We start from the raw sequence: 12,179 nt of genomic DNA, 5'->3' as shown, positions 1-12,179 counted from the left end.
GTCAAGACTCATAGGTAGCTTGTGATCCTGTGTCCCTGTCATTCTATTTTCCTTACTGCTCTGTCACTGGCTCTTCAAGTCTGTCTTCCAAACTCACTGTGAGCTCCTCTACAACAAGGATAGTGTCTATTTATACATATCCAGGGATTTAACATAATGACACGTAGTAGAAGTTGTAGAAGCTAAGTAAGTACCTGTTGAATGATCAGTATTGTCTCAACTCACTAAAGGCTGATATATTGATTATCATCATTGGAAACTGCTAAAATGGGGAGGTACCAATTGTTTTTTAAGCTCCATTAGGGCATTCCTTTCTTCAAAGGGGAGATAATTCAGAAAGGTTCGTGAACTGATGGCTGTTGTTTGTAGGAATTTGAAAAAAATATGAAAAGGAAGCTGATGGAGAGGATTGTGATATGAAATGAAATGTATTCATAGGAAAGGTAAAGACAAAGAATTCAGTAAATATACTTTAATTGCACTGTGTGATAGGTCATTCCTGAAAAGAAGCAGCCAGTATTTACATTTATGGTAAGACAAATAAAAGGAATAATTTGGATATTTCAAGCTTTGGGGCAGGGCAGGAATCTAAAGTTAGAACATAATTAAGAAAAGAAAGAAAACCATTCTATATTAAATATTATTAATTATAACTGAATGGAGAAAATCAACCTAGCTTTACCCTTGGAAGATAGAAATCTATAAAAGCGAAACTTTATTAAAATTAGTTTTATCAAGGGGGTAGGGGAAAGAGCCTTCACATGTATCTACAAGGTGGATAGTCCTGACTGCTGAGATTCTTTGGTTAGATGTGATGATAGTCCCACCTCTTGCAGAGATTACTATTGGGAGTTAATCATTGCTGTGGTGAAGAGAAGCAGTTTTCTTTAGTGGTGTACCTACTGATAAGCTGCATGTGCTGCAGTATGTAACCTCCTACCCATACTCATACAGGCAACCCTAATAACACTCATTGTACCCCAACCTGAAAATTAGAGGGGGGTCTTGTTACAAAGAAGGATTTCAACAAGTAAAGGAGGGGATGAAGGCAACTACAAGCCATGATCTGCATGTAAAAGAATAAAAACATACTCTAAAAAGTGATAATATCCATTTTAACATAGAGTTCTAAATGCTACAGTCAATGAAAGCTCCTTACACCTTGCTTTCCAAATGTGCTTCTGCCATTTGTCCCTCCTATAGGGCACCTTGAACTCGAATTCTGCTACCCTCTAACCCAGAATCTTTTGTAATAAAATTGCATGTGCAAGACTGTCTGTCCTGCTTACAGATACGTCTGGTTGTCTGTGCCTTAAACCCATTTCTATCCCTGGACATTTTTTTTTATAGAAGGAAAATCTTTCAGACTGAAGAAATACAGAGAGTAGTATTATATGAGCCTTTAGAATGTTGAGGAGCTGGGTCATTTTGGTTGATTTTATTTTCTTACGGTCAGCTAATATGTATCTACTTCCTGTCTCTGCTAACATATAATATTCATTCTTGATGTAGTTATAAAATAATTCTAAATCATTGGTTGGATTGAAAAGAATGTTAGTATTTTATGTTAATTGACATTGAGGATAATAACATTTTTATTTATTTTAAAAACTTAGGACTTGAGAGTATAGTATAATTATATTTGCCTCTTCCTCTCTCCATCCCCCCCAGTCAACCCCTAGTCTCTTCCAAATTCATGACCTCATTTTCTATAATTGTTTATATATTATATAATGTATATATAATATATAATATATAATATATAATATATAATATATAATATATAATATATAATATATAATATAATATATATATATATATTAAGCACACACATATATTCCTAAATAAATAAATGTAATGTGCTCAGTTTGTATAATGTTACTTGTATGCACATGTTCCCAGGATTGACCATAACTTTTTTGCCAAGGCTCTTCCTTATCTCTCAAGACTTCTATTACAATAGGGAAACATTTTTTCCTCAAGCGTTTACTTCATTGTGCTGTGCTGTGACATGGACTGTGTTGTGATGAGATCTGACGCTGTGATGTCTGCATATACATCAGTGCATCTCACTAGACCCCAATTTACCTGAGGGCCGGCCAGGTGCCTAGCACCTTGTCTAGTGGATGTAGTATTCAGTAAGCATTTTTGTGAAGTTGTTTTCTTCTGAAATAGACTTTTTATCTTTCCCTTTCACTTATTCATTTCTCACTCTCTTCAGGTCCTCTCCATCTGTCCCAAGGACATGAGAGCAGACATCTGTGTTCATCTGAACAGGAAGGTTTTTAACGAACACCCTGCATTCCGATTGGCCAGTGATGGGTGCCTGCGTGCCTTGGCAGTGGAGTTCCAAACCATTCATTGTGCTCCTGGGGACCTGATTTATCATGCTGGAGAAAGTGTGGATGCCCTCTGCTTTGTGGTGTCGGGGTCCTTGGAAGTTATCCAGGATGACGAAGTGGTGGCTATTTTAGGTACTGTGAACTTTTCCTCATGTAGTAACAAGTGCGTCACAGTCCTGGAGTTTCAGCTTTTCAAGTTTCTAAACAGAAATCCCCTCTGTTTGGTGACTTTAGAAACAGGGTCACTGATGAGATAATGAATTTCAGTGAAAACTGGTCGCTGTTTCAGCAAAGAACATTAGTCTCAGTGACAGCTAACCCAGAACGTAGGGTTAAATTACATTCGCTTAAGACAAAAGCTGACCACAATCTAAGGGGCTTTGTCCACCCTCATTGGTAAGTGGGAATTTAAGTTTGGAACTCTTTTCAAATCAGCAGGTCAGGGAGTTGGTCTTAGAGGGCAACAGATCTATCTAGTTCAGCCCCTTCCTTTAGGGAAGAGCCCCACAAGGCCTGAAAAAGAAGACTTGCCTAAGCAGTTAGTAATCAAGTGAGGGCTGAGTACACATCATCCTACACCCAATGGTTCTGGGTGAATCCTGAAGAAGATGGTGCTGAGGAGGCTAATGAGACTCCCAGGAGTGAGCACAATGGGAGGAAGTTCAATTTAGCTTTATAAAGCTGGTCCTGTTCATCTGTTTTCGTTAACCAGGAAAATCAGTTGGTTGACAATAATTTATCCTAAAGATCAGACACTTAGTAGGTAATGATCCCAATAGGGTAACCTAAAGGCAGTAACACTCCATGAACTTGACAGAATAAAACAACAACTTCAAGCACAGTGACCATAGTGTAAGATGCACATTTTGGTAAACAAACTCGCTGAATGAACTTCTAGATCACTTTCTGCTCCAGTACCTGCAGCGGGTTCATGGAATCCATACAGATAAAAAAGGAAGAAATGAGAGGTCAGACGAACATCACCCCTTGTGTTTCTCTCAAGTAAAATTACTTAGAATCGCACAATGTCAACTCCATTTTGATCATATTTTTCACGGCTTGTGTCTCATGAAAAATGAGTTCAATCTTTAAACTATTGGATTTTTTATTTTTTTTGCTACTGAGGTCAAACTACTATAGCCTGACTGATTTTCACAAGAAAAAAACTGACTGGTGGGTTTTAGAAACCATGAAGGCAAAGATGAAAGCCGATGTGGAATCGTGGAATCCAAGGGGGAAAAAAAACAAAAACAAACCTGATTTCAAAAGTACAATTATTTGGAAAATATGGAATTCAGAATGGAGAAGAAATGACCTTTTACAGGAAAGTGGTTTCTATAAAAACAGTAGTAGAACAATGGATTGGGGCTGCAAAGAATAGAATAGCATTGTTTGCAAAGGTTTCTTTAACTGTTTGAACATAATATTATGGCTACAGTAAAGTCTCTTGCAGGGATTCTTTTTCTTTAAATATGATTGTAAGGAAATAATAGGGTGCTGGGGAATCAGCACTCTGGGGGTACTTGATGCTACCTTTAGCTTTTGTCTGCCGGAGTCTAAAGGAGGCAGAATCTTTCCTAAAAGCCGCACATCGTTGGAACAGCCCTTTGTGGTAAAATGAAGCATATCCATGCTATGACCACTCTTGTTTGCTTAAGGAGGACGATAAAATAAAACCCCTGAACAGACGCATTCGTCTTTTCCTTAATGACCTTGTCAGGAGGGGATGCTGGGAAAACAGGCATCAAATATTATGGTATGGAAGTGAATGCTGCGGTCTCTACCCTTTATTTGACTTCATTTACTTCATCCCACTGCACCCTGGTAACTAACTCCTCTAAAGGGCTGGACAAGGCTGTCAGGACAGCACCTCTGGCTTGGGACTGTTAAAATGGAGCCATTTGCTCAGTGGGATGGACAAAATGCATTTTCCTCGCAATTGAAAAGGAAATGTAGCTGGCTTTGCCCACTGACACCCTAAAAATGAACACAGGACCCCCGGGGTCCAGGCCAGTGCCGTCATCTGTTTAGCACATTTTATTTCTTTGAGTGTGTATTTTTTGATCTTTCTTCTCCCAGGTCTTGGGATTCAGATGCTGTTTGTATCTAAGTTAATGAGTCAAACTTGGTGGACACCTCTCTGACAACCTTCTTCCTTTTATGTTTTTTTAATGGGACTTTAAGAGAGATGACTTCCGCCAAGAGGCAATTAGGGTACACGTTTTAACATTTAAGACTCCTGCACAATGCTTCAGGCACAGAGGACGAGGTGGATGCTGGCTAACTCACCAGTCACACTGGCATGCGAGGACTGCCCATCCCTTTCTCTCTCCTTTCTTTTTGTTCCTTTTAAATTTTTTATTAGCTTGCTTTGAAATAATTCCAAGTTGGAAGAAATTTCAAAAAACACCAGGTGGCAAGTAATCTGTAGTCAGTCTTTGTTGTCCTCAACTCCTGTTTCTTTTCCCAACTCTTCCCCTCCACTTCCTTCCCTCTCCTCCTATCACCCTGGACCCATCCCCTCCTCTCCTCTCCTCTCTTCTCCTCTCCCTGCCCTCTCTCCTCCACTCCTCTCCTCTTCACTCCCTCCCCCTCTCTCCCCATTCACTTCTCCTTTTCCTTGTAGCTTGATAAGTCAGTGGTCAAATCTTCTATAACTTCCTTCAGCAGCCTTGCTTTCCTTGTTATGGATGCATTTGCCATAGAGAAAGGAAGAGGAGAGAAGGGAGGCCATTTTAAAATTAATTCAAACCTCTAGATTCGGAAGCAGGTGCATTCTTACTCTTCGGGATCCTGGCTTCTATGCAGTCTCTTGGTAGGGCATAATTCTTTAGTGTGTCCAAAGTGCCAAACAGTTTAATGAGTAAGTTATGAAGCATTACTAATTAGAGGAAAGATAAAAAAAAATGCAGTCAACAAATACCTTCGTTTTCACACTGGGGGATGGTTTCAGGATGTTTTTTTTCCTAAATAGGGCATATGAATATAATTGCAGTTGATGTCTTTTTCCAAGTTGAATTTCTTTTCAGTTCTTACACCTCCACACAATTTTTTTCTGTGACCTTCCCACTTTGTATGAAACACAAAGAATTCCAAATTAAGTTCATGATGCATACATATTTTATATTCGTTAATGTCTTTTTACTTTTTAGTTTCTACTCTATAATTACTTAACGTGAATAGATTTGTTGGTGTGGTGGAAATAGCCAGGTTACTTCTAAATGTCTTGACAAGTATATTGTACCTTTCAGGGACTGTTAAAATAGTAGCTTGCTACCAACAATAGGCCTTGCTCCTGAGATTTAGGTTTTTGTTTTATTCATATTTCTTCTTTTCTCTTGTCTTTATTGATTCTTAGAATCATAGGGTTAGAATCTTAAAATAAGAAAACCTCTGTCTATGGCTTTCAACTTTACTTCAAGTTCCTAAGTGAACTGTGAGTGTGTATGTAGGGCTTAGTATCCCACACCTTAGATGAGGGGGTAGGGTGCTCTTGGGAGTTTGGGAGAAGGAGGCATAAGAGAAAAAAAATGAGATGGAAATGAATTTAGAAATATGAGGAAGATGAGCTGGGCCAAGATTTTACTCTACTTGGAATTGGTTCTTTAAGAATCATGTCTTGTAAACATTTGTGCATTTTCAGAGGAAACATAAACTATTGTTTTCAAAATTCAGAATCTGTACCTTAATTCTATTCCAAACAAAAAAAATCAAATCAAAGATATGAATGAATAATATTTTGCCACTCTGAGAACTGGGAAAATTTGACATTTAGCTGTGGTTATTGTTTTCCCTGTCCCCTTGCTATTAGAAGTCAAGGGCTTGTTACCTTAAGCTTCTAGTAGCAACCTTCCTTCGTCCTTGCTCTCTCTTCATATGCCCTTTTTAAAAATGAACTGTGAAATATGTAGATTTGACCTACATATTATGAAGACAAGAGTCAGTATTGTCAACAGATTTGCTCTTTTTTTTTTCTGGAGGCACATGTTTACCCCATTTCAAATGATGTTGATATTAACTGTTTAAGTGGTGTTTATTACATCTTTTGTCTAGGGCTCCAAATGTTACCTCAGAGTTCCTTATGTGGCAAATATCACTAGAGATATGCAAGTGCTTGTCTTTCTGGTAGTTTCAAACCCTCTCCATGGCATTCTTTAAACCAAGTTCTTTTATTGCAGTGTGTGTGTGTGTGTGTGTGTGTGTGTGTGTGTTTGTGTGTACACATGTGTGCATGCATGCATGTGTGTGTTTGTGTCTGTGTACATATGCACTAAAGAGAGATGACAAAAAGTGCTGTTCTTCATGTATCATCCACCTTGGTTTATGAGGCAGCATTTTTCACTGCCCTGAGCTTGCTAAGTAAGTGAGGTTGGCCAGCCACTGGGCCTCATATACCTCCTTGTCTGTACTTTCCAACTCTGGAAAGTGTGTGCCACAAACCTAGCTTTATTTTAGATGAGTTCTGGAGGGTGCACTCAAGTGTTTGCAAGGCAAGTACTTCACCAGCTGAGCTGTCTCCCAGCTTTCTTCTTCGGTTCTCTTAACATTATCTTTACTGTCAGTTACTATTATTACTGCTCTTATAGTTTTTGTTCAAAGCTGTCACTGCCCACAATCTGTCCCCAGCCTCAACCCCCAGTTCTGTATAGGCTGTTATCATAGCCATGACCCTAGGGCATCATATCCATCTCCTTGGGATTTTCGCCAACGGCTTTCCAGCCTTGAGGATTCAACGTAACAGCTTGCATGGGTGACGAGATGCTCAGACCCTGCTTGCTGCCTTCCTTGTTAGCCTGATGCGTGTTATGCCCTTTCTCTACCATGCTCTTTACTGAATTGTACACACATGCAAACTAAAAATAAATAAAAATAAAAAGGATTCAGGTATAACATACCTGGAAAGCTGTTAGCTTTGATACTTGATATATTTCTTTCCTTCTTTAAAATATTTCTTCATAGCACTTAGAGTTTATAAATAGTCAAAGTCCATTTAAAAATGTAAATTTGAAAAACCTAAAGTTGAATATTTTTGTGAATATGTGTTCATAATAAAGCTTATAAGCCGACTTCCATGCTTTCTTATAGTGATGCACTGGCTAATAAATTAAGTAAATACCATTCATGTCCAGTTTTTCCTTGTTAACTTCCTGCTATGTTAATGAAACCATGGTTGAGTGTGAGGTATTATAATCTCCAAATGATACTATATTACTGTTTCCCTCTTTTCCTCCTGTCAAAGAATATTTGTTTTATATATTTATGTGCTCCACCACTACATATATTTACAACTGTTATATATCCTTAACAATTGGTCTCTACATCATTAAGCAATGACCTTCTTTGTCTCTGGTGATCACTGTTTTCTAGAAGTCTATCTTATCTTTTCATTTCATCTTAGCTTACTCTCTTCATTGCTGAATGAAGTTGAATAAGTTCTTAAAGTCTGCTTTTAAGTATCTTCAAAGATAAAGTGTATCGACTCTTGGCAGCATATAGTTATTATTACTTTGTATCAGGCTCTATTATTTATTATTGTCACCTCTGGCCACAATTGGACAGAGATTACACTCAGCCCCTTTGTGTCCTCGATTGTAACCTTGCATCCATTTATATTCAGCATTCTTATGGCTGGCTGGATATTGGCTATTTTATTACTTGTCTTCTAGCTGTTTCTGTCACCTTTCTTCCTTTCTTTCCTTTTTTTCCCCCTATCTTTATGATTTGCGGAATTTCTGTAGTGCTAAGTTTTGGTTACATGCACTTCCTCTTGAGTATCTATTGTAGTTTTTAGGGATTTTTGTTAAAATTTGTTAAAAATTTGTTAATTTTTAACTCCTGGCCCATGAACAAATGCACATATTCACTATCTGAGATAGTAAATATATATTAATTTAATTCATCATGGTTACAAATTAATTACCTACATATGCCTTTGCTGGCTAGTTTTATGCCAACTTGGCAAAGTCTAGCCTCATTTTGAGACAGGGAACTTCAGCTGAGAAATTGTTCTCACCAGGTTGGCCTGTAGGAAAGCCTGTGGTGTGTTTTCTTTATTTAGATGTCAGATATGGAAAGGCTCAGCTCACTGTGTGTGGTGCCATCCTTGAGCTGGTAGTTCTGGGTGCTACAAGAAAACAGGGTGAGCAAGCCACAAAGAGCAAGCCAATACACAGGACTCCTCCATGGCCTCTGCATTAGTTCCTGACTCATGGTTACTGCCCTGTTTGAGTTCCTGCCCTGTATTCCCTCAGTAATAGATTGTAATGTGGAATTGTAAGCTGAAATAAACTCTCATCAAATATGGATGGAAAACTCATCAAATAGAATGATGGTCATGCTCTAAACACACTCAAGAAACTACCCAAGTAAAGTTCAAAAGATCTGTTGGGTAAGGTATTTGCTCTAACCAAGGAATAATTGTGATGACTTTTATGCATTTAAAAACTCATATCATCAACTCACTAAATAATGGGTCAAAGATAAAAAACCAAATCTGGACGCTAACTAGCCCCATAGGGTACCACAATCCCCAATCAGGTTAGGGCCTGTATTACTCCTTTAATCATGTTGTAACTCTAGCTCTGTTTTGTCTTTTCATTTTACAGTTTCTTACTATGTGGATGTTAAGCATTAATTTCTATTTTTCAATCCCATTTCCTGTGGTTCAGCAGTGAAATACTTCATAAGGCTCGATGCAAAGAACTGAGAAAATATAAATAGACCAAACAACAGCTTTCCTGTCAAGTGTGAGATTCCTTCCTATTTTAGGGCTTTGAGGGAGGCTAGTTTGCTTAAGCTCCAAAATGTTTACAGCTGACGTGACTTGTACCCAGCAGGAACTGACCTAAAATCTAGCATCAGATAGTCTATAGTCATGAACATGAATAGGAGTTTCTTTGCCTGAAAATGTGTAAAATCTTTGCCATGCAGGAAAGGTGCATCTTTACTGGGTATTCCATGCATATTGCCACATGTCCACAGTTTGTAATTTTTTTCAGAATGTATAAAGTTTAGAATATGCCTTGAAGAAGAAGAGCACTAATGGGTTTTTATCACACCTGATAAATAATTCATTGACTTGGATGATGACCAACTTCCCAGAAGTGTAATAGAAGATTGCTGTGAATTGAATCACTATATTAGGTGACTTGCTTGGATAGAGCAAGTATAATTTGAAGTAAATGATTAAGCTAATGTCCAGATTACATATCACATATACTCCGGGAAATTTTTTGCCATGTAATGGTTAGCATCAGGTATTATGTAATGATAACTTTGATGATGGGAGTAGAATTATTCATGTTTGTTAATTTTGTTATGTGTCTCTAATATTTTTTAGCAGAAGTAGGGGACAAAGTTTGTCATGAGTTAATATTCTTGTTTCTTATTGTTCTCTTTGTATCATAGATATTTTTATCCATGATTTCAAATTATTTTGATTTTGGAGTGATAAATCCAAAATGATAAATGATTTTGGAGTGAACGTGAAGCATAGGGGTAGAGCTCTTGACTAGCATGCTTGAGACCCCTGAGTTTGATCCTTAGATTTTCAAAAAGAGATCAGTTTAAAAATTTGAAGTAGAAATAAGATTTTAATATTTCAGCTAGGTAAAACAAAATACCTAATTAATATTTGAATGCCTACAAATTAACAAACATCTGTTTTGATAAGAGGGAACTCTACTCATGCACTGAGTATCTTTAAACTCCTGGTCTCCACTTATAATCAATGAGTATTTATTGACTATTCTGAGGATAGGATGAGAGTTATCCACATTTGTTAATATTGCTGTAGTTCTCTAATATTTTTATATTTGTACATTCTTTAAAATTTTACTGTGTATCTATGAATGAGTTTGCTGGTTTTGCTCTTTTTGATAAAGGTTATATAGTAAACTGGGGAATGGCAGAAAGAAAAAAGAGATGAACATAGTACTCAAAACCTTTATTTTTTATTACTAAAATGTGTTTTGTTTTAGCTGTTCATTTATTTTATCTTTTATCTAAATTTGTTTTTGATTGACAAGTTAATTGCATCATAATGGACTGTACATCATAGCACAATTACACAATGCATTTTGATTCTATCATGAAAATGTTCTTTAAAAAGTACATTTCTTGATAATACTTTTGGTCTCGGTACACTAGTTTTATTTTGATGAACTTTATTATGGCTGTTAGAGGCAGTTAGAGATTGTGCTGACTTAGTAAAGTAGGTCTTCTTCAAGAACCATGACCTCACTAGCCCCAGGGAGTTGGCGGGGTTCCTAGTACCAGGCATGACTTCTCTCTTATCGAAGAGGCCTTAAGTCCAGTTGCGGAGCTGTTGGTGACTGCCAAGGTATGGGTGCCACTATTGCACCCTTTCGGTTATTGTGCTTTGCTGGTCATTGTTGTGATTTATTAGCATCCTGGGTGGGTAGGACTATTGGTTACTACCCTCCCTTGGATGTTTGCTTGGCACCTTCTGGTGCTATGAAAGTAGCACCTTGACCCAACTAATCAAAATCAAGAAATGGACAACCCAAAAATGACAGAAATGAACAGGGAAGAATCACAACAGTCATCAAAGGAATTCAGAATATTCTAAGAGAATGCTTTAAAAACCCATAGTCTATTAATTTGGAAAATCTAAAAGAAATGAATGAATTAGAGATTCATCCATGTAATTATTTAATCAATTTTGATCTAGTATCATAAGACAAGCATTTTGTATGTCATTTCAAAATGAATTAAGTCTTTATTCATTGATATTTTACACACATTTTTGTAATTTATTTTGTTTTTGTACATATGGTACATTTTTAAAACTGTCAGGCTGTGATTGCTAACACTGCCCTGTGTGTTACTTGTGATGGCTCTAAACTTTTTAATTCTTGGAACTGAGAATACTGAGTCAAATGCATTAGTTAGTATTAAAGCATAGCATGCCTGAAAATCAGATAGTTCATCATTTACAAATGGATCAGAGATGATATTATAATTGGCAATTTGAGAAAGTGTCATATAATGAATCTGAAGAAATGTAACTTCCTTTCCATCTCTTTAAGGAAAACTAAGAGTCTGAAAAAAGTATAGAATATGTTACCTTACTAGATTTAAAAACAAACAAATAAATAAAACCCAAATAAGCTGGAGGTGGACCAAAAGAGTTTTATTAAAAACTTATGTTTTTAGCATTATAATCTTTGCTACTATAATTTTTATTTATATCTTTTATTTATAAAATAATGCATACAGATTTAAGAGAAACCCATGCATTGTTCCCATAATTCTGAGAGATGCCACCACATTAATTCATTTGCTTGCAAACTTTATGTACATATACATGAGTGATGGGGTAGGATGTGTTGTATACAAAATGTAATTGTACTGCTTTCATATTTTTGTAATATGAGCATTCTGTATACCATCTCATGCAATCTGTTACTTAGTGGCTATCTACTATATTATAATTTATTTATTTGTTGACCTTTACCTTACCACACTTTGCTGGACTATTATGAATACTAGTTCTGTGAGTGTTTTCCCAAGTAAATTTAGCACTTCTGATTATGCAATTAGAATATGTATATTTGTAATTGCTAACTTAAAGAGAATGCCACATACAGATTTCAGATTACAGATCTTCGTAATAGGACGTGGTATTATGATGCATCTGTCATCCATCTCCCCAGGTTATCATAATACTGTGTCCCTTGATTATTTACCTATTTGGTCTCTAATGTTATTTCCTTGGACAACTGTAGTGATCAAACAACTGAGTCATTAAACAGTGACACCAACTGTAAGGATTTTTTTAGTGGGTTGAAATGCAAGTGGATTGTTGAGAATAAA

At 36.7% G+C, this 12,179-nt stretch overlaps 1 protein-coding gene across 1 annotated transcript in view; it reads left to right on the top strand.

The window, feature by feature from the left end:
• The window catches only part of Kcnh5 (potassium voltage-gated channel subfamily H member 5), a 297,452-nt gene that overhangs the window by 216,632 nt on the left and 68,641 nt on the right, over window positions 1–12,179 (top strand). Inside the window, exon 9 of the mRNA XM_028858007.2 lies at window positions 2,222–2,474. Within this exon, the coding sequence (XP_028713840.1) occupies window positions 2,222–2,474 (253 nt within the window). The remainder of the gene's footprint in view (window positions 1–2,221; window positions 2,475–12,179) is intronic.

The sequence above is a fragment of the Peromyscus leucopus genome, chromosome 14, assembly GCF_004664715.2.
Source record: "Peromyscus leucopus breed LL Stock chromosome 14, UCI_PerLeu_2.1, whole genome shotgun sequence".
Taxonomy (NCBI): Eukaryota; Metazoa; Chordata; class Mammalia; order Rodentia; family Cricetidae; genus Peromyscus; species Peromyscus leucopus.
This window is presented reverse-complemented; position numbering and strand designations above follow the sequence as displayed.